At 48.0% G+C, this 23,859-nt stretch overlaps 1 protein-coding gene across 1 annotated transcript in view; it reads right to left on the reverse strand.

Moving 5' to 3' along the window:
- The window catches only part of RAD54L (RAD54 like), a 94,126-nt gene that overhangs the window by 69,523 nt on the left and 744 nt on the right, over positions 1 to 23,859 (reverse strand). Inside the window, exons 2-8 of the mRNA XM_063939505.1 lie at positions 23,145 to 23,225; positions 22,596 to 22,715; positions 20,372 to 20,432; positions 19,446 to 19,581; positions 18,617 to 18,686; positions 650 to 938; positions 274 to 398 (exon numbers count right to left, since the gene is read on the reverse strand). Coding sequence (XP_063795575.1) covers positions 274 to 398; positions 650 to 938; positions 18,617 to 18,686; positions 19,446 to 19,581; positions 20,372 to 20,432; positions 22,596 to 22,715; positions 23,145 to 23,225 — 882 coding nt within the window. The remainder of the gene's footprint in view (positions 1 to 273; positions 399 to 649; positions 939 to 18,616; positions 18,687 to 19,445; positions 19,582 to 20,371; positions 20,433 to 22,595; positions 22,716 to 23,144; positions 23,226 to 23,859) is intronic.

The raw sequence follows: 23,859 nt of genomic DNA on the forward strand, positions 1-23,859 counted from the left end.
CCTAGGGTTGACGGCTGCCCAGCACTGTTTACTGCAACATACGGCCTTTATTCAGAGCACTTGTTTATATACAGTGTAGGAACCTTCCAGGTCCCTTTTTTTTTTGTCAGATGCACATGGGAGGATGACGGAGAGGCGGCACCAATCTTTGTAATAGATCAATATTTTTCCCACTCTGTTGCCCCCCCCACCCCTTATCACTCGTTGTAGGGAAAATTAGGACCTTTATGAGAACTGAAACAACGATAGACGGCTATACATGCATGTGCTCACCTCATCACATATGACCAATCCCACGCTACCCTTATGTAGAACCTCCATGTGGAGGCGGAAGGTCTCATAGGAGATTATGAGGATCGGTGAGGAAACTCTGGTACCGTGCTGGTTCATAAAGCCAGCTATAAGGGATAGAAAGAACAATAGATATTACACGTTAGAATTCCTATTCATGGAAATCAGGTTCTGAAGTCTCAGAGGAGGAAACAATGACTATTGTGTTTGTAAAGGTCCCATGCTCACAGAGACACCCACTCACATGACATCATTCTGGGGTGAATGCACAGCACATATGGTGTTAAAGACAGTGTGCACTCTATCTGGTGGGGGCATATACAGTAACTATTTTGGGAAAGGCAGACTTCACACATACCTAGTTTCTGGTCAATCTCCTCCTTGGAACCCCCATCGATGGCCAAGGGCTGAATCCTCCCATCCAGCCATTTGCCCACTTCATTATACCAGTTTCTGACCAGGCTGGAGGGACACACCACTACGGCCTTGTCAATTTCAGGTTTGAAGTCTGGACTCTGCCTGAGAAGGGTCCACATGAGAGTAATACACTGCAGGGTCTTCCCCAATCCCATCTCATCTGCCATGATACAGCCGTGACTGCCGGTAATGCGTCGGCCGGTCACACACTCCCACAGGAATTTCACTCCCTACATGTTGGGAATCACATAGAAACAACAACATGATGTGTCAGAGCATCTCTGCAAGTCATATGAATGGTTGGTCAGTAAATTTACTAACAGCAAGTAGTAACATTTTGCCAGTCTGTAGGTTAGAGTAGTAAAAGGACATCACACTGATACCAGGAATTTATGAATAATAGCTTATTGGCTGCTATGGGCAACATCACCAATTCCCTGTCTTAGAGGCATTAGTAAATTTACCCCTGGAGGTCGTTGATACCAAACAATGAACCAACCAACCCCGACCAGCAGGCCCGACATAGCCAAATTATTACTGATTGCCTTTTCTCCAAATACTCCATGTATGAATGTGTTAATACTGCACATTAAGTCAACTGCATAAAACCAGAGGAAAAAAATATAGGATTTTAATACCTACCGGTAAATCCTTTTCTCTTAGTCCGTAGAGGATGCTGGGGACTCCAAAAGGACCATGGGGTATAGACAGGATCCGCAGGAGACATGGGCACACTATAAGACTTTGAATGGGTGTGACCTGGCTCCTCCCTCTATGCCCCTCCTCCAGACCTCAGTTATAGGAAAATAGTGCTCAGAGAAGAACACTCTGCCTCTTGAAGAAGCCGCCTGAGGTGCGGAGAAACGCGTTGAGGGTACAGAAGAAAGGGCCACATTTGACCATTAAGTGTCCCATGGAGCGCAACATTCATTGCTATCAGCCGTCTGTTACAAGCTGCTGGTGAATGATTCAGCCTGCGATCTAATCATCCCACTCAAATTTCCCCTGCATTTGGAACACTGCTACACCTTGCCCGGCCGGGCGTTGCTCAGTAAGCTGGGGGATCTGCACGGTGGTTTGACACACTCACTTGGTGCCGCACTGAAGGGAACGGTTCTCACCTGAATACACCGCTGACGGATGTCTCACCCATGCACAAGGTGATAACAAGCGGCTTCTCAACTACCTATCCCGTGCAGTAAGAGATCACTACGTCTCAGTGAGTAACAGCAATCGGTTGGTTTATTATTCACATTTTGCTCCAAGGAAACAGTATTTAAATCTGGACACCTCTATGGTCATAGACGCTTATACATCATTTTGCAGGATTTCATTTCCATTTGAACTGTTTGATATGGAATTAATGTGAGAGATTAACCCTATCCTACAGAGACGGGCTCTCCCGTATTTCAGCGTCCCTTTCACATATTAATACATCTTATGTGTGTATTAGAGGCTTATAATACCTCAGTTATATGCTCTGTGTATTGTTGTGGTCTTTTAATGAGTCTGTTATTGTTTTTATGTCAATAAATTGTTTTTTATCAACATCATTGGTACTGTGCGCCTACTTGGTGGTTTGCTCTAAGTTGTTTAACTCAGTTATAGGAACTGTGCCCAGAGGAGACGGACATTTAGAGGAAAAGGATTTTGTTAAACTAAGGGTGAGATACATACCAGCTCACACCACACCACACCACACCACACCGTACAACATAGCATTCAACTAAACCCAGTTAACAGTGTGAACCAAAACAGATCAGCAACAGCCTGACCTTTACCAAACACAACCCTTGTGTAACTTAAACAATAACTATGAACAATTACTGCAGATAGAGTCCGCACTGGGACGGGCGCCCAGCATCCTCTACAGACTAAGAGAAAAGGATTTACCGGTAGGTATTAAAATCCTATTTTCTCCTTCTTCCTAGAGGATGCTGGGGACTCCAAAAGGACCATGGGGTTTATACCAAAGCTCCAAACCGGGTGGGAGAGTGCGGATGACTCTGCAGCACCGATTGAGTAAAACATGAGGTCCTCATTAGCCAGGGTTTCAAACTTGTAGAACTTTGCAAAAGTGTTTGACCCCGACCAAGTAGCTGCTCGGCAAAGCTGTAATGCCGAGACGCCCCGGGCAGCCGCCCAGGATGAGCCCACATTCCTATTGGAATGGGCCATCACCGATTTCGGTAACGGCAATCCAGCCGTAGAATGCTGAATCGTATTACAGATCCAGCGTGCAATAGTCTGCTTAGAAGCAGGAGCGCCAACCTTGTTGGCCACATACAGTACAAACAGAGCCTCTGTTTTCCTCACCCGAGCCGTTCTGGCTACATAAATTTTCAAAGCTCTGACCACATCAAGGGACTTTGAATCAGCCAAGGCTTCAGTAGCCACAGGCACCACAATAGGTTGGTTCATGTGAAACAAAGAAACTGCCTTCGTAGAAATTGTTGACGAGTTCTCAACTCCGCTCTATCCTCATGAAAAATCAGATAGGGGCTTTTGTGAGACAAAGCCGCCAATTCGGACACCCGCCTTGCGGATGCCAAGGCCAATAGCAGACCACTTTCCAAGTGAGAAATTTCAACTCAACCTTTTGTAAAGGTTCAAACCAATGTGACTTAAGGAACTGTAACACCACGTTAAGGTCCCACGGTGCCACTGGGGGCACAAATGGAGGTTGGATGTGCAGCACACCTTTCACGAAGGTCTGTACTTCTGGAAGCGAAGCCAACTCCCTTTGAAAGAAAATTGATAATGCCGAAACCTTCACTTTAATGGAGCCTAACTTCAGGCCCGCATCCACACCCGCTTGCAAAAAATGGAGGAACCAACCCAGCTGAAATTCTTCCGTAGGAGCCTTCTTGGATTCACACCAAGACACATATTTTCTCCAAATACGGTGATAATGCTTCGCCGTTACCTCCTTTCTAGCCTTAAGTAGAGTGGGGATGACTTCCCCGGGAATACCCTTTCTGGCTAGGATTTGGCGTTCAACCGCCATGCCGTCAAACGCAACCGCGGTAAGTCCTGGAACACGCACGGCCCCTGCTGTAACAGATCCTCTTTTAGAAAGAGACCAGGGATCTCCTGTGAGTAATTCCTGAAGATCCGGATACCAGGCCCTCCGTGGCCAATCTGGAACAACGAGTATCGCCTGGACCCTTGTTCTTCTTATGATCTTTATCACCTTTGGGATGAGTGGAAGTGGAGTGAACACATAGACCGACTGAAACACCCACGGTGTCACCAGAGCGTCTACCGCTACTGCTTGAGGGTCCCTCGACCTGGAACAATATGTCGGCAGCTTCTTGTTGAGGCGCGACGCCATCATGTCTATTTGAGGAAGTCCCCAACAACTTGTCACTTCTGCCAAGACCTCTTGATGAAGAACCCACTCTCCTGGATGGATATCATGTCTGCTGAGGAAGTCTGCTTCCCAGTTGTCCACGCCTGGAATGAAGACCGCTGACAAAGCACTTGCATGCTTTTCCGCCCAGCGAAGGATCCTGGTGGCCTCCGCCATCGCCGCTCTGCTCTTCGGCCCGCCCTGGCGGTTTATGTGCGCCACGGCTATTATGTTGTCCGACTGAATCAGGACGGGCAGGTCGCGAAGAAGATGTTCCGCTTGTAGCAGGCTGTTGTAGATGGCCCTTAATTCCAGAATGTTTATGTGCTGACAAGCTTCCTGGCTTGACCATTTTCCCTGGAAATTTTTTCCCTGTGTGACTGCTCCCCAACCTAGGAGACTCGCGTCCGTGGTCGCCAGAATCCAATCTTGGATGCCGAACCTGCGACCTTCTAGAAGGTGAGAACTTTGGAGCCACCACAGGAGAGAAACCCTGGTCCTAGGGGACAGAGTTATTTTCCGGTGCATCTGTAGATGGGACCTTGACCACTTGTCCAGTAGGTCCCACTGAAACATTCTTGCATGGAACCTGCCAACGGAATGGCCCCGTAGGCTGCCACCATTTTCCCCAGCACTCGAGTGCATTGATGAATCAACACTCTTGGCGGTTTCAGAAGTTCCTTGACTATGTTCTGGATTTCCTGAGCTTTTTCCAACGGGAGAAAAATCCTCTGCCGTTCAGTGTCCAGGATCATGCCCAAAAACGACAGCCGAGTTGTCGGAATCAACTGAGACTTTGGCAATTTTAGTAGCCAGCCATGCTGTTGCAGCACCTGCAGGGAGAGCGCAAGGTTTCTTAGCAACTGCTCCTGTGACCTCGCCTTTATCAGGAGTTCGTCCAAGTACGGGATAATTGTGACCCCTTGCTTGCGCAGGAGTACCATCATTTCTGCCATTACCTTGGTGAAAATCCTCGGGGCCGTGGAAAGACCAAACGGCAACGTCTGAAATTGGTAGTGACAATCCTGAACAGCGAACCTCAGGTACGCCTGATGAGGAGGATAAATGGGGACATGTAGATAAGCATCCTTTATATCGACTGACACCATAAAATCCCCCCCCCCCCCCCCCAGACTGGAGATCACCGCTCGGAGAGACTCCATCTTGAATTTGAAACTTTTCAAATACACATTGAGTGATTTTAAATTCAGAATTGGTCTGACCGCAAACAGGCTTGAATAAAACCCTTCTCCCCGCTGTGACGGGGGAACCTCGACAATGACCCGCTGCTGACACAGCTTTTGTATTTCCGCACACACTACCTCTCTTTCCGGAAGAGAAGCTGGCAAGGCCGATTTGAAAAATTGGCATGGGGCACGTCTTGAAACTCCAGCTTGTAACCTTGGGTCACAATTTCCAGTACCCAAGGCTCCAGTCCCGAGAGAACCCAGACCTGACTGAAGAGTTGAAGACGCGCTCCCACCGGTGCGGACTCCCGCAGGGGAGCCCCAGCGTCATGCGGTGGATTTGGCAGAAGCCGGGGAGGACGTCTGTTCCTGGGAGCTTGCCACAGCCGGCGATCTTTTCCCCTTCCCTTACCTCTTGCCGCAAGGATGGATGACCCACGTACTTTCCGGAATTTCTGCGACCGAAAGGACTGCATTTGATATGGAGGCGTTTTCTTTTGCTGTGGAAGAACAAAATGCAGAAAAGAGGACTTACCCGCGGTAGCTGTAGAAACCAGGTCCGCGAGGCCTTCACCAAACAAAACCCCACCCTTGTAAGGCAGAGCCTCCAAAGCCTTCTTAGAATCAGCATCACCATTCCATTGATGAGTCCACAACGTCCTTCTAGCCGAGACTGCCATGGCATTGGCCCTTGATCCCAAGAGGCCAATATCCCTCGCGGTCTCTTTTAAATAGACTGCAGCGTCCCTGATATGACCCAGAGTCAACAGCACGCTATCCCGATCCAAGGTGTCTAAGTCCGACGACAAGTTATCCGCCCACTTTTCAATCGCGTTACTCACCCACGCCGAAGCGACAGCCGGTCTGAGCAGTGTACCTGTCGTGACATAAATAGATTTCAAGGTAGCTTCCTGCCTCCGATCAGCAGGATCTTTAAGGGACGCCATTTCAGGAGATGGCAGCGCCACTTTCTTGGATAAGCGCGCTAGAACTTTGTCTACCGTGGGTGTTGCCTCCCACCCAACCTTATCCTGAGAAGGAAACGGGTATGCCATAGCAATTCTCCTGGGAATAGTGCCACCGCTTGTCTGGTGTTTCCCAGGCTTTTTCAAAAAGGGCATTCAGTACATGAGAGGGAGGGAACGTAACCTCCGGTTTCTTCCCTTTATACATACAGACCCTTGTCTCAGGAACAGCGGGGTCTTCCGTAATATGTAACACGTCTTTTATAGCCACACTCATGTACTGAATACTCTTAGCCACTTTAGGATGTAACTTCGCATCATTATAGTCGACACTGGAATCAGAATCCGTGTCGGTATCAGTGTCTGCTATCTGGGTAAATGAACGTTTTTGGGACCCCGAGGGGGCCTGAGTGTGTGGTACCACGTCTCCCATGGATTGCCTCCATGCTTGGTTCTGAGACTCAGATTTGTTCAACCTCTTGTGCAACAAAGCCACACTGCTATTCAACACATTCCACATATCAACCTAATCAGCAGTCGGCGGTGCCGACAGAGTCACTCCTTCATTTTGTTCAGCTCTCACACTAACCTCCTCCTGGGAAGAGCATTCAGTTTCTGCCATGTCGACACACACGTACCGACACCCCCACACACACTGGGCTAAAGGGGACAGACCCACAATAAGGCCTTTCAGAGGGACAGAGAAGGAGTTTGACAGCTCACACCCAGCGCCACACCAGTCTGAAAACAAAATGCCCCAGACCTATAAGCGCTTGTAATATAATACAACCAATCACCAAATTATGTGCCCCCTCCCTTGGTTTTTAGCACCCTGTTACTTGTGACAGCAGTGGAAGGGCCAGGAGCAGCATCTCTGCAGCAAGCTGTGGAGAGAAAATGGCGCTGGTCAGAGCTGAGGAGGAAGCCCCGTCCCCTACAAGGCGCGCTTCGGTTCCGCTATAATTATACTGGCGGGGGTCTCAAAACAGTGCCTATGCACTTCATTTTAGCCAGATATTGCCCAAAAGAGGTTTATATTGCAGCCCAGGGCGCCCCCCGTGCGCACATGCAGTGCCTGTGTCAGCGGGAGCAATGGCGCGCTGCGCGGTACCTCAGGAAGACTGAAGTCTTCTGCCGCCTTCCGATGTCTTCTTTGCTTCGGTTACTCACCTGTCTTCAATCTTCTGGCTCTGTGAGGGGGACGGCGGCGCGGCTCCGGGAACGAGCAGCTAGGCGACCCAAGTGATCGGGCCCTCTGGAGCTAATGGTGTCCAGTAGCCTAAGAAGCAGAGCCCATCAGTCTCACAGAAGTAGGTCTGCTTCTCTTCCCTCAGTCCCACGATGCAGGGAGCCTGTTGCCAGTAGTGCTCCCTGAAAAAAATAAACCTAACAAAAGTCTTTTAGAGAAACTCAGTAGAGCTCCCCTATAGTGTGACCAGTCTCCTCTGGGCACAGAATCTAACTGAGGTCTGGAGGAGGGGCATAGAGGGAGGAGCCAGTTCACACCCATTCAAAGTCTTATAGTGTGCCCATGTCTCCTGCGGATCCAGTCTATACCCCATGGTCCTTTTGGAGTCCCCAGCATCCTCTAGGACAAAGGAGAAAAAGTATTTAGTGAGATGCCTCCTACACCGCTGGAAGGTGTATAGTGCGACTCCTCCTACACCCCCGGAAGGTGTATAGTGAGACTCCTCCTACACCCCCAGAAGGTGTAGTGTGTACTGCTACTCCTCCTACACCCCCAGAAGGTTATATACTGCGACTCCTTCTACACCCCTGGCAGGTATATAGTGTGACTCCTCCTACATCCCTGGATGGTGTATAGTGTGACTCCTCCTACACCCCCGGAAGGTGTATAGTGAGACTCCTCCTACACCCCCGGAAGGTGTAGTGTGTACATTCAAAGTCTTATAGTGTGCCCATGTCTCCTGCGGATCCAGTCTATACCCCATGGTCCTTTTGGAGTCCCCAGCATCCTCTAGGACGAAGGAGAAAAAGTATTTAGTGAGATGCCTCCTACACCGCTGGAAGGTGTATAGTGTGACTCCTCCTACACCCCCGGAAGGTGTATAGTGAGACTCCTCCTACACCCCCCGAAGGTGTAGTGTGTACTGCTACTCCTCCTACACCCCCAGAAGGTATATACTGCGACTCCTCCTACACCCCTGGCAGGTATATAGTGTGACTCCTCCTACATCCCTGGATGGTGTATAGTGTGACTCCTCCTACACCCCCGGAAGGTGTATAGTGAGACTCCTCCTACACCCCCAGAAGGTGTAGTGTGTACTGCTACTCCTCCTGCACCCCCAGAAGGTATATACTGCGACTCCTCCTACACCCCTGGCAGGTATATAGTGTGACTCCTCCTACATCCCTGGATGGTGTATAGTGTGACTCCTCCTACACCCCCGGAAGGTGTATAGTGAGACTCCTCCTACACCCCCAGAAGGTGTAGTGTGTACTGCTACTCCTCCTACAACCCCAGAAGGTATATACTGCAACTCCTCCTACACCCCTGGCAGGTATATAGTGTGACTCCTCCTACATCCCTGGATGGTGTATAGTGTGACTCCTCCTACACCCTTGGAAGGCGTATAGTTCGACTCCTCCTACATTCCTGGATGGTGTATAGTGTGACCCCTCCTACACCCTTGGAAGGCGTATAGTGTGGTTCCTCCTACACCCCGGGATGGTGTATAGTGCGACTCCTCCTACACCCTTGGAAGGCGTATAGTGTGGTTCCTCCTACACCCCGGGATGGTGTATAGTGCGACTCCTCCTACACTCCTGGAAGGTGAATAGTGTGACTCCTCCTACACTCCTGAAAGGTCTATAGTGCGATTCCTCCTACACCCCTGGAAGGTATATAGTGTGACTCCTCCTACATCCCTGGATGGGGTAGCGTATAGTGTGACTCCTCCTACACCCCTGGAAGGTGTAGTGTATAGTGTGACTCCTCCTACACCCCCGGAAGGTGTATAGTGCGACTCCTCCTACACCCCCAGAAGGTGTAGTGTGTACTGCTACTCCTCCTAACACCCCTGGAAGGACGGTATATACTGCGACTCCTCCTACACCCCTGGCAGGTATATAGTGTGACTCCTCCTACACCCCTGGAAGGTGTAGTGTATAGTGCGACTCCTCCTATACCACCGAAAGGTGTATAGTGCGACTCCTCCTACAACCCTGGAAGGTGTATAGTGTGATTCCTCCTACACCCCTGGAAGGTATATAGTGTGACTCCTCCTACATCCCTGGATGGTGTAGTGTATAGTGCGACTCATCCTACACCCCCGGAAGGTGTGTAGTGCGACTCCTCCAACATCCCTGGATGGTGTATAGTATGACTCCTTCTACACCCCTTGAAGGCGTATAGTGTGGTTGCTCCTACACCCCTGGATGGTGTATAAGGTTATTCCTCCTACACTCCTGGATGGTGTATAGTGTGAGTCCTTCTACACTACTGGAAGGTGTAGTGTATAGTGCGACTCCTCCTACACATCTGGCAGGTATATAGTGTGACTCAGGAGGAAGGTGTAGTGTAGCAGTGTGACTCCTACAGCCCTGAGAGTTATATGGCGGGACTCCTATAAAAGTCTCATTTTTATATTACATGTAGACTGTACTGATGCCATGTGGAAACGTCTTGCATAAATGAATTGATTGAGCCACTTGACACTGAGAAATATTCTAATCTCCCCGACACTATCTAGTAGGAGGATATTGGAGGAAAGCCTGTGCCCCTTTGTGTCACAAGAACAGGATAAGTTACTATGTAATAGAGTCTGTAGACTGTCCTGCAATTCCTTTAACTCTACTGAAGAGGGATGGAATCTAGGATTTAACTAAGAGATTCCAGTAATGGTACAGAGTGGAATCCTCTGCTGTACCCCTGATCAAGGACTTTGCACTGGTCTTGAGTGGTGAGCATCCATGTTTCTGCATACTTTAAAATCTTGTCACCCACTGGATTCTAGGGGGTACATTTACTAAAGCTTCTAAAACAGAGAATTTGTGATGTTGCCCATAGCAACCAGATGCTATCATTTTATATTGCCTTTTAGAAAATGATAGACATCTGATCGGTTGCTATGGCCAACATCACGAATTCTCTGTTTTACAAGCTTTAGTAAAATTTACCCCTAGAGTTTGTTGTAAACAATAGTCTAAAGCAGTGGTTCACAATCTTTTTTGAATCAAGGCGCCCTAGAGGATCAGAATTTTTTGCACGGCACCAAAAGTTTCTTATTGAGAAATTTAAAAAGAAATATTAAATAAAGTAAATTGTGTTTCTATGTCATCCTCAGGTTCAATTCTGTGGTGAGGGACAGGAATTGCTTCTGTTTGTCCACATACTTTATGACTGACAGTCACAAGCACTGGTTTTGCCTGTTACATTGACCATAAATCATCTGAATTGGTGCTGGACTACAAACCTGAGGCAGCCCTGCAAGTGTCCTGAGAAACCCCAGGGTGCCGCGGCACACAGTTTGAGAGCGTGAATCATTCGATATCCCGGCTGTCGGGATCCTGGCGCTCAGCATACCGGCGCCGGGATCCCAACAACTATTCTCCCTCTTGGGGTGTCCACGACACCCCTGGGGAAAGAATAAATAGCATAGCACGCCACCGTGCCCGTAGCGTGACACGCGCAGCGCGCCCGCAAGTGGCGCTTTTGCACTCGCCCCACTGCCGGCATTCGGGATCCCGGCGCCGGGATATCGTACTAGACCTTTTGAGAACCACTGGTCTAAAGCCTTTGGTCCGGCTTGTTATCCTTGTTCCAGAATAGACAAAAAATAAGAATTTACTTACCGATAATTCTATTTCTCATAGTCCGTAGTGGATGCTGGGAACTCCGAAAGGACCATGGGGAATAGCGGCTTCGCAGGAGACTGGGCACAAAAGTAAAAGCTTTAGGACTAGCTGGTGTGCACTGGCTCCTCCCCCTATGACCCTCCTCCAAGCCTCAGTTAGGATACTGTGCCCGGACGAGCGTACACAATAAGGAAGGATTTTGAATCCCGGGTAAGACTCATACCAGCCACACCAATCACACCGTATAACCTGTGATCTGAACCCAGTTAACAGCATGATAACAGAGGAGCCTCTGAAAAGATGGCTCACAACAATAATAACCCGATTTTTGTAACTATGTACAAGTATTGCAGACAATCCGCACTTGGGATGGGCGCCCAGCATCCACTACGGACTATGAGAAATAGAATTATCGGTAAGTAAATTCTTATTTTCTCTGACGTCCTAGTGGATGCTGGGAACTCCGAAAGGACCATGGGGATTATACCAAAGCTCCCAAACGGGCGGGAGAGTGCGGATGACTCTGCAGCACCGAATGAGAGAACTCCAGGTCCTCCTCAGCCAGGGTATCAAATTTGTAGAATTTAGCAAACGTGTTTGCCCCTGACCAAGTAGCTGCTCGGCAAAGTTGTAAAGCCGAGACCCCTCGGGCAGCCGCCCAAGATGAGCCCACTTTCCTTGTGGAATGGGCTTTTACAGATTTTGGCTGTGGCAGGCCTGCCACAGAATGTGCAAGCTGAATTGTACTACAAATCCAACGAGCAATAGTCTGCTTAGAAGCAGGAGCACCCAGCTTGTTGGGTGCATACAGGATAAACAGCGAGTCAGATTTTCTGACTCCAGCCGTCCTGGAAACATATATTTTCAGGGCCCTGACTACGTCCAGCAACTTGGAATCCTCCAAGTCCCTAGTAGCCGCAGGTACCACAATAGGCTGGTTTAAGTGAAACGCTGAAACCACCTTAGGGAGAAATTGAGGACGAGTCCTCAATTCTGCCCTGTCCGTATGAAAAATTAGGTAAGGGCTTTTATAGGATAAAGCCGCCAATTCTGAGACACGCCTGGCTGAAGCCAGGGCTAACAGCATTACCACTTTCCATGTGAGATATTTTAAGTCCACAGTGGTGAGTGGTTCAAACCAATGTGATTTTAGGAACCCCAAAACTACATTGAGATCCCAAGGTGCCACTGGAGGCACAAAAGGAGGCTGTATATGCAGTACCCCCTTGACAAACGTCTGAACTTCAGGGACTGAAGCTAGTTCTTTCTGGAAGAAAATCGACAGGGCCGAAATTTGAACCTTAATGGACCCTAATTTTAGGCCCATAGACAGTCCTGTTTGCAGGAAATGCAGGAAACGACCCAGTTGAAATTCCTCTGTAGGGGCCTTCCTGGCCTCACACCACGCAACATATTTACGCCAAATACGGTGATAATGTTGCACAGTTACATCCTTCCTGGCTTTGATCAGGGTAGGGATGACTTCATCCGGAATGCCTTTTTCCTTCAGGATCCGGCGTTCAACCGCCATGCCGTCAAACGCAGCCGCGGTAAGTCTTGGAACAGACAGGGTCCCTGCTGGAGCAGGTCCTTTCTTAGAGGTAGAGGCCACGGGTCCTCCTTGAGCATCTCTTGAAGTTCCGGGTACCAAGTCCTTCTTGGCCAATCCGGAGCCACGAGTATAGATCTTACTCCTCTCCTTCTTATGATTCTCAGTACCTTGGGTATGAGAGGCAGAGGAGGGAACACATACACTGACTGGTACACCCACGGTGTTACCAGAGCGTCCACAGCTATTGCCTGAGGGTCCCTTGACCTGGCGCAATATCTGTCTAGTTTTTTGTTGAGGCGGGACGCCATCATGTCCACCTTTGGTTTTTCCCAACGGTTCACAATCATGTGGAAGACTTCTGGGTGAAGTCCCCACTCCCCCGTGTGGAGGTCGTGTCTGCTGAGGAAGTCTGCTTCCCAGTTGTCCACTCCCGGAATGAACACTGCTGACAGTGCTATCACATGATTTTCCGCCCAGCGAAGAATCCTTGCAACTTCCGTCATTGCCCTCCTGCTTCTTGTGCCGCCCTGTCTGTTTACGTGGGCGACTGCCGTGATGTTGTCCGAATGGATCAACACCGGCTGACCCTGAAGCAGAGGCCTTGCTTGACTTAGGGCATTGTAAATGGCCCTTAGTTCCAGGATATTTATGTGAAATGACGTTTCCATGCTTGACCACAAGCCCTGGAAATTTCTTCCCTGTGTGACTGCTCCCCAGCCTCTCAGGCTGGCATCCGTGGTCACCAGGACCCAGTCCTGAATGCCGAATCTGCGGCCCTCTAGAAGATGAGCACTCTGCAACCACCACAGGAGAGACACCCTTGTCCTTGGAGACAGGGTTATCCGCTGATGCATCTGAAGATGCGATCCGGACCATTTGTCCAGCAGATCCCACTGAAAAGTTCTTGCGTGGAATCTGCCGAATGGAATCGCTTCGTAAGAAGCCACCATTTTTCCCAGGACCCTTGTGCATTGATGCACTGACACTTGGCCTGGTTTTAGGAGGTTCCTGACTAGCTCGGATAACTCCCTGGCTTTCTCCTCCGGGAGAAACACCTTTTTCTGGACTGTGTCCAGAATCATCCCTCGGAACTGCAGACGTGTCGTCGGATTCAGCTGCGATTTTGGAATATTTAGAATCCACCCGTGCTGTCGTAGTACTACTTGAGATAGTGCTACTCCGACCTCTAACTGTTCCCTGGACCTTGCCCTTATCAGGAGATCGTCCAAGTAAGGGATAATTAAGACGCCTTTTCTTCGAAAAAGAATCATCATTTCGGCCATTACCTTGGTAAAGACCCGGGGTGCCGTGGACAATCCAAACGGCAGCGTCTGAAACTGATAATGACAGTTCTGTACCACGAACCTGAGGTACCCTTGGTGAGAAGGGCAAATTGGGACATGGAGGTAAGCATCCTTGATGTCCAGAGACACCATATAGTCCCCTTCTTCCAGGTTCGCTATCACTGCTCTGAGTGACTCCATCTTGAATTTGAACCTTTGTATGTAAGTGTTCAAGAATTTCAGATTTAAAATAGGTCTCACCGAGCCGTCCGGCTTCGGTACCACAAACAGCGTGGAATAATACCCCTTTCCCTGTTGTAGGAGGGGTACCTTGATTATCACCTGCTGGGAATACAGCTTGTGAATGGCTTCCAATACCGCCTCCCTGTCGGAGGGAGACGTTGGTAAAGCAGACTTCAGGAACCGGCGAGGGGGAGACGTCTCGAATTCCAATTTGTACCCCTGAGATACTACCTGCAGGATCCAGGGGTCCACTTGCGAGTGAGCCCACTGCGCGCTGAAATTCTTGAGACGGGCCCCCACCGTGCCTGAGTCCGCTTGTAAGGCCCCAGCGTCATGCTGAGGACTTGGCAGAAACGGGGGAGGGCTTCTGTTCCTGGGAAGAGGCTGCCTGCTGCAGTCTTTTTCCCCTTCCTCTGCCCCGGGGCAGATATGAGTGGCCTTTTGCCCGCTTGCCCTTATGGGGACGAAAGGACTGAGCATGAAAAGACGGTGTCTTTTTCTGCTGAGAGGTGACCTGGGGTAAAAAGGTGGATTTCCCAGCCGTTGCCGTGGCCACCAGGTCCGATAGACCAACCCCAAATAACTCCTCCCCTTTATACGGCAATACTTCCATATGCCGTTTGGAATCCGCATCACCTGACCACTGTCGCGTCCATAACCCTCTTCTGGCAGAAATGGACAGCGCACTTACTCTTGATGCCAGAGTGCAAATATCTCTCTGTGCATCTCGCATATATAGAAATGCATCCTTTAAATGCTCTATAGTCAATAATATACTGTCCCTGTCCAGGGTATCAATATTTTCAGTCAGGGAATCCGACCAAGCCACCCCAGCACTGCACATCCAGGCTGAGGCGATTGCTGGTCGCAGTATAATACCAGTATGTGTGTATATACTTTTAAGGATATTTTCCAGCTTCCTATCAGCTGGTTCCTTGAGGGCGGCCGTATCAGGAGACGGTAACGCCACTTGTTTTGATAAGCGTGTGAGCGCCTTATTTAATTCATCTGATTCAGGAAAAACTACGGGTAGTTTTTTCACACCCCACATAATACCCTTTTTTGTGGTACTTGTAGTATCAGAAATGTTCAAAACCTCCTTCATTGCCGTGATCATGTAACGTGTGGCCCTACTGGAAAATACGTTTGTTTCCTCACCGTCGACACTGGAGTCAGTGTCCGTGTCTGGGTCTGTGTCGACCATCTGAGGTAACGGGCGCTTTAGAGCCCCCGACGGTGTTTGAGACGCCTGTACAGGTAATAACTGATTTGCCGGCTGTCTCATGTCGTCAACAGTCTTTTGTAAAGTGCTGACGCTATCACGTAATTCCTTCCATAAGACCATCCAGTCAGGTGTCGACTCCCTAGGGGGTGACATCACTATTACAGGCAATTGCTCCGCCTCCATACCATTTTCCTCCTCATACATGTCGACACAACGTACCGACACACAGCACACACACAGGGAATGCTCTGATAGAGGACAGGACCCCACTAGCCCTGGGGAGACGCTGGGTGAAATGAGCGGCCCCCCCGTCTCCCCCCGCACGCTCACCACAGATCGCGCTGTGCTGAGCGGCAGGAGAGATGTGTGCTGAGCGGTTCGCTCAGCACACATCTCTCCTGCATAGGCCCGTGGGTACTGGGCTTTAAACAACTAGAAGAGTAATTAAATGATTCTTTCATTGTGAGAGAGTAACTAATGGTGGGAACCACAGGGCTCTCCTGGTGGCTAGACCTACTTTTGAGAGAGAAAATCCTGAGCATCTTCACATAGAAAGCAAATTCATTTTTTGCTCACTTATCAAATTTTTTTATTTATAGATTGTTTCTTTTTTTTCTTGCAAACCTTTATGAAGAGCCCAAAATGCACTGGTTACTGGGGACTAGTCATACTGACTTAAGTACTAAGATTTCTTAAAGAAGAGTTTTTTTGATTCTTTAGATCTCTATATTCTAAGGCATGGGTCTATAACGGAGGCAGGGCATGCTGGGATATGTAGTTCCACAGCATCTGGAGGGCTGCAGGTTGAAGACCCATGTACTAATGCATTGGATATCCTTGCAGACAAGTTATAGCTGCATTATAAGCCCTGAGCAACACTTAGAAGCTTCTTCATCTAGAAAGGGAAACATACGGCTAATTCTCGTGAGAGATCATGGTTGTCCATGTGTCCCGATTTTTCATTCATTTGATAACGAGCTTGTCATACTATAAACAGTCTGCGTATTCTCTACGGATCACTAACGAGTGGATGTTTCAGATAACCTGGGGATGGGGCATCATGTATCCCTGTGGTTTTGTTCATGTGTTTAGGAAAACCGTTTACCACTTCATGAATAAATTCATTTATTGATCTGGGTCTCTTCTGCCTTTGTATGTTACAGTATATTAATCCTCCTTAGTTACAAATGTATTCCACGTTGATGTCACTACCCAGAAAATAAGGTTTCTTTTGCTAAGGAGGGTTACTTGGGGATTTTTTTTTTTTTATGGGGGGGGGGGGGGGGGGTCGGGGGAGGAAGCTAAAGATACATTTTAGACATAATGACTGGACACCTAAAGGTTTATGACATGCTGCTGAAAACCCTACAATGAGATTTCCTCCATTCAGCATTCTCTACTAGAGTACAGAGAAGAAGTGAGATGTTACTAACTAATCAATGTCTAAAATTATTCCAAAATCCCAAATAATGAAACACCCCTAAGAAGGATCTTATGTAGGGAAGCTTCTCTTTGCTTTCTGAGGGTGGGCTCAGGATCCATGGTACAAGAATCCTTTTGGTGCTGTGTTCCTTGGCTAAGAGTAATGCGTGTACACAAGGTTTCCTGAGGGGCAATGGGGGTCATTCTGACCCGATCGCACGCTGCAGTTTATCGCAGCGGTGCGATCCGGTCAGAACTGCGCATGCCAGACAGGCAGAGGCTGTCGCTGGGTAGGGGGGGCGGAACGGCGGCGTTCAGCCACCATTTCGTGGGCGTGGTCCGGCCAACGCAGGCGTGGCCGGACCGAACGGGGGGCGGGCTGCAGTGGCTGCATGACGTCACACACAGCCGCTGCGGGCCGGGGAGCGATGAGTAGCTCCCGGCCAGCACGCTAAAGCTGCGCTGGTCGGGAGCTACTTTTGAAGTGCAAAGGCTTCGCCGCTGTGCGATGCCTTTGCACTTCTGTGGGGGGGGGGGGGGGCGGATATGCGGGGCGGGATAGCCCTGTGCTGGGCGTCCCCCTGTATGTCAGGGAAGAAGATCGTAGCTGGGCTAAATTTAGCACAGCTACGATCTTCTCGGAATGGCCCCCAATGTCATATAGGAACCACACTCAACAAGAAGAGGGTGAATCCCCAGAGCAGTGTTTGCTACTGGAAGTGCCAGCTGCCGCAGCAGAGCACTGCATGTTCCCTGCTTGTATTCCTGATGCTGCTCCACCAGGACTCACTGAGAATAGGGTGGATTGCACTTGGAGCACAAGAAACAGTACACTTTATACACACCTTACTCAGCTGAGAGAGGGAAGAAGACAGAGGCGAAGGAGGACTCGCACTAGATACATTCAGAACTGGGTTTTTTTCTCTCTCTAATCAGTTGACCAAGGTGATCACCCATTCATGAATGGCTGCCACCGAGTTGAAAATTAAATCAATGTTATGAGCTTGAAAACACCTCAGAAGGACTCTTAGGGACACAATTTGGTCACCATGAAAGGTTTTTTTTTTTTTAATACTTTTAGCACTACTAAAGCTTCCATTTCTGATAGATCAATCATTTGGTCAAATGTCACAATATAAAGACAGCACATCTACTATCAATAATGTATACAAATGCGCCCTACACACTTGCCAATTTCTGATTTGTATGATGTACGTTTTCAACGATTAACGACCATCGTCCAAATTGGGTTGCTATGCTAAACGAGGGAAAACCAACGATGAACGACCGCGGGAACGAGCATCGTTCATCGTTGGTGCATACACACTGAGCGATATGAAAGCTGTATCGTTCATTAGTGAACAAGATCGTTCGTATCGCTCATACACACTGGCAAGTGTGTAGGGCCAATCACATTTTAAGAATCTGGGGTATGGGATGGTGGACATGTGACACTGACTGTTGGGCTCAATGGATCCAGCAGCTGAAGAGACGGCAGTACAGCAGATATTAGAAACAGCCTTGTTCTTGGTGTGGAATAAGTGTGTGATATATATTTATTAGTAATGACGTTTAGAATGCCAAGTGATGGTATCACACGAATCTCAGAACAGGAGCTGCTGCAGTCTCACAGTGCAGGACTAGATATTTAACGGCTGTAAGCTGTCACAAGCAGAGCAGGGACCTCTTTACCCTCGGCCTCACGCCTGGCAGCTCCTTCATCAACCTCATGCCCGGCAGTGCCTTCATCAACCTCTTATGTACTTGTTTTTTTATGTATGTTTGCATTCAGACTGTCCGACTGAGTTTTCTACTAACGTACAAATAAATGCTGATTTCTAGGAAGAATAGTGATTATTACCTCTCTCTGATGAGGCCTGAGAACATTTCCCAGGACAGGATCCACCACAACATGGACGGGCAACTTCTCTCTACATAAACACAGAGTTACTGACAGTAGAACACCTGAACGATACTGCATATACATATAATACATAATATAATACATAACATAATATAATACATATAGCAGCACTGGTAGCAACAGGCGAATAACACAATGTTATGCAGACGGACAGAGGAAGAGACAAAGGCTTGTTTAAATCAGATAAGACACACATTGAAAATATCACTAAGTAAGGTTGAAACTGAGCAGGACAGATTGAGCTCTATGGCTGGCCCCATATGTGCCAGTCCAGCCGCTCACTGCTCCTCTGAATATAGGGCCTAATTCAGATTTGTAAGCAAAACAGATGCTTTACATCCAAATCCGAGCGTCAGATGCAGACTTCCTAGACCGGGCTGACTAGTTACAAAGGCCAGTCTGAGTAAGCTTCGGCTTATGCAAAAGTAGACGAGGGCTGCTACCATCATAGCGGATGGTCATGATGGTGATGCAATGTTGCATCCTTGGACGCAGCACTCATACGGTAGACGCCTCCTGCAGAATCAGCATATTAGTTGTACGATATTGCACAGTGGCTTCCCTGCGGCTGTGCAATACCGTACAATTCTGAGTCAGGCCCGTAGTCAGATGATGGGCTAATCAGGTACCCATCTTGCACTTCGGTGCAGCATAATTACATGGCTAATCTTGAATGGATGTTCACCATGTTTTTTCAAGGCATTAACTCCGGTTATGTCAGGTACAATATTACAAGGTGTGTGGTTGACAGGACACAGGACCTTACTTGTCTAGTTTAAGTTGGTCATGCGCACTCAGGATCGGGGGTTCGTAGAGTACTAGTGCTCCATCTTCATAGGGATCATGGAGCGCTCTGCGTACCCCTGCTTTCTTAATACCCAGCATCCGCAGGCCCATTCCTCCTGAAACAAAAACACAAGAGAACAGAACGCTCTGTAAGAAATAATGAAATTATAATGTACCACAAAATACCGCAACACCCATCATCAGGGAACATATAACAGCACATAAATCGATGCGATCCAACAACAAAACATAGAACATTCGAGGAGCTTCAAACCACGAATACTGAAAAATTAACAGAGCAAGCACAGCCAAGTACAGGACTGATAAAAACCTACGGGTGTACAACTGGACCTGGTGACAACAAGCAAAAGGACAGGAGATGCGAGGTCCCTGCTCCCGAGATCTCATTAAATCATCTAGGAATTAGTGATAACCTTGAATGGGTGGTAAACACCCATTCAAGATAAGCCATGTTATTACGCAGCACCAAATGTTAGGAGACCTGGATCCTCACCTAGGCCGTACACAGTGCATGGCATTGAAGGGAAGTGCTCTCAAATATAGGGAATGTATTTTCTAGAAGGGGGTTGAGTCAACCTGTGCCGCATTAGTGCCAACCAATGTTAAGCCTCAACTGCTGCATGGTAAACAAAATAACGCATGTAGTTGTCATTTTACTCAATCTAGTCTGCAGTCATTCTCCTCCCATGTACTGTTGGCATATTAGCCTATGGCAGCCTGAAAACGAAGTTTTCTCCCTGGTCTAAACTCTGGCAACTAATCAGCAAAGAGAGGAGGGAGTAAACTAAGTGATATCTGCCAATAATAAGTCTAACTCTATGTCGCTGCCTATCTTATTCAAGAACATGTGGGATCAATATAAGACTTGTACATTTGCATTGTCACCTTTGTAGTTAGGAATCGGCACCTTGAACGGCCTTGATAATATACTACGGATAAACGCCTCCTAAACAAGACATTTAAGAAATTTAGTGACATAAGATAAGGTGCATAAATATAACATAAATTGTACCAAATGGTCACAAATGAGCCAAAAAAAGGACATAACTATTTCAAATTGATCATAAAACAATTAAATTTTTATTACATGTAGCATCTGACTAGTTGAGATTATATATAACGCCTAGGAGGAGCCACACTATATCCCTTCCAGGGGTGTAATAGGAGCTACATTATATACCTTGCGAGCCACACTATACACCTTCCGGGAGTGCATGAGCAGTCACACTATGGGGGTCATTCCGAGTTGATCGCTCGCTAGCTACTTTTAGCAGCCGTGCAAACGCATAGTCGCCGCCCACGGGGGAGTGTATTTTCGCTCTGCAAGTGTGCGAACGCCTGTGCAGCCGAGCGGGACGAAAAAGTTTTTTGCAGTTTCTGAGTAGCTCTGGACTTACTCAGCCCTTGCGATCACTTCAGTCTTTTTGGTCCCGGAATTGACGTCAGACACCCGCCCAGCAAACGCTTGGACGCGCCTGCATTTTTCCAAACACTCCCTGAAAACGGTCAGTTGATACCCATAAACGCCCTCTTCCTGTCAATCTCCTTGCGATCGGCTGTGCGAATGGATTCTTCGTTAAATCCATCGCCCAGCAACGAACCGCATTGTACCTGTACGACGCACCTGCCATTGCGGTGCATACGCATGCACAGCAGTAACCTGTTCGCTGCGCTGCAAAAAACGTCAGTGAGCGATCAACTTGGAATGACCGCCAATATGTCTTCTGGAGCCAATTATACACCTCCCAGGGGTGTAGGATGAGCCACACTATATATATTCTGGGAGGTGTTTCTTTTTTCGGTCTTTACTCGGCAGACTAAGGTGTCATAGAGTTTGAATAGGAAATAACTGTACAAAGCAAATATTTTCTTCTGTGCTTAAACAACTGTTAGGGGAAATGTAATGGCCTGCAAGATTCAGAACTGCGAGACTTTGTGTGTGTTCTCTCGTTTTGTTAAAGCGCCAATCATTTACACGGCAAAAACAAATGATTATTGCTTAAAAAATAAAAAAGAGAGAGAGAGAACTCACAAAGTCGCACTTCCTGCTTCAGGCCGTTACATTTCCCACTTAGAAATGATAATGCAAGCTGTTAGCTGTTGCCCATGAACCCATCTCACTGCTGGAAGAACGAAAGATGTTGAGTGCACTCCCTTTATTTCGCCTGACCGAGTTCCTTGAACATGGTAACTCACATAACTGACAGTGATGTCGGTAAATACTGCTGTCAGCTCTGCTTGTAAATGAAAGAAAAAAAAAAGAAAAAGAAAAAAAAAGAGAGAACGTTTTGCCCATCTATTTTTTCCCATATAAGAGGGACTGCAGACGCCCAAACAAGTGTCAGCATTTAATTGTTTTTGGGAGTCCATGCATATTGCGCCCAAACAGACTGTTTAGCCATGTAAAGCAGCTAAACTCATCTAAAGGTCTGGTTTGGGCGTCCAAACACCAAAGTGCAGACTTAACGTACATTTCTTTTCGCTCCTTAGGAGGCTGCGAGAACAAATGTCACCACCTTGGCTAATGGGCATCTAAACGGTACAACAATTTAATTGCTCCTTCTTGTACGCCCTAGTGGTAGCTGCAGGGGAAAACAATTCAATTGCCCCCTTAAAGGGGAGTGTACTGTAACCAGCATCTCTCTTATTACCGGTGAAATGTATAGATGACTGCAAGGAACTTTGTGATGCTTCATTATGACCTACGGCAAAATTGTGAAGTGCAGTGATACCCCAGTTTCAAGCGGTCCATTCATTCAATTTATCCCAAAGCTTGAGAATTGCGATACTTGAATCCACTGTTATTATATCACACCAGGCGGCTGTGTGGAGATCTGATCAGCACCATCAAAGGGTAATAAATACTTGCATAGGAACATTTACACCGGTACTGGGTGTAAATAGCACATTACAAATGGGCAGGTACCCCCCAACTACCCAGATGGTGTTAATCTGCAGACTGTACCCAGAAAAACACTGGCACCTCAAAAGCAATCATTAGATAATGTGCATATGTCCTAGCACCGAGACACAGCATCACGTAGCAGTACTGAGTAATACACCGAACTTCTGTGATATAACTTAGCACGGGATGACCACACAAACATACATGTTGTCTGCTGTCAAGGCACACCGGTCTGTTCGTCAGCTGAACGAGAGGCTTCCGAAATGGTGACATCCAGCTGTCCCTACTCTCCTTATCGATGCTGCATCGCTTTCTTTTCCGATTCTAGAAAAGATTTCAAATGGTTATCAAACTGTAGATTATATTTATACCTTCAATATATATTAATTCACATGACCACCAGTGAGGAAATTAACAGGTCCTACACACTGGGCGATATTACTGAAAGATATGAACGATCTCTTTCATTAATGAACGAGATACCGTTCATATCTTTCAGTGTGGAGGCACCAGCGATGAACGATGCACGGCCCCGCGCTCGTTCATCACTGGTGCCCCGTCGCCTGTGCATGCAGGCCAATATGGACGATCTCGTCCATATTTGCCTGCACTGCTATGGAGCCGGGTGACAGGGGAGTGAAGAAACCTGTCACCCGTTGGCCGTATCCGCCGTCTGGCGGATCGCATAGTGTGTAAGGCCCTTAAGTTTAGTACATAATAAATCTCCATTATACACAGCAGTCAATTACTCACGGTATCTTCATGCCAGTCCTCATCTTCAGACGAGCTGCCCTGCTTCTTCTTCGCCAGCTGACTGGGAGCTAAACTCCTCCTCTGAAAAGACAGAAAAGCTATTGGAACTACTTGAACAATGTCTCGCTGCAGCGTGGCGAGCTATGTACTAATGAGTACTCCATGATGCGTTAGTAACACTGGTGTTCTAGCTGCACAAAGGTGGTCATTCAGAGTTGTTCGCTCGCTAGCTGCTTTTAGCAGCCGTGCAAACGCTAAGCCGCCGCCCTCTGGGAGTGTATTTTAGCTTAGCAGAAGTGCGAACGAAAGGATTGCAGAGCGGCTACAAAATAATTTGTGCAGTTTCAGAGTAGCTCCAGACCTCAGCGCTTGCGATCACTTCAGACTATTCTGTTCCTGTGTTGACGTAATGAACACGTCCTGCGTTCGGCCAGCCACGCCAGCGTTTTTCCGCTCACTCCCTGAAAACGGTCAGTTGGCACCCAGAAACGCCCTCTTCCTGTCAGTCACTCTGCGGCCAGCAGTGCGACTAAAAAGCTTCGCTAGACCTTGTGTGAAACCACATCGTTTGCTGTAATAGTACGCCACGCGTGCGCATTGCGCTGCATGAGCAGAAGTTAAAAATTTAATTTGACTGATCGCTGTGCTGCGACCGAAATCTGCTAGCGAACCACTCGGAATGACCCCCAAAGAGAGATGGCTTCTGTCACGGTGG

This window comes from Pseudophryne corroboree, chromosome 9, assembly GCF_028390025.1.
Source record: "Pseudophryne corroboree isolate aPseCor3 chromosome 9, aPseCor3.hap2, whole genome shotgun sequence".
Taxonomy (NCBI): Eukaryota; Metazoa; Chordata; class Amphibia; order Anura; family Myobatrachidae; genus Pseudophryne; species Pseudophryne corroboree.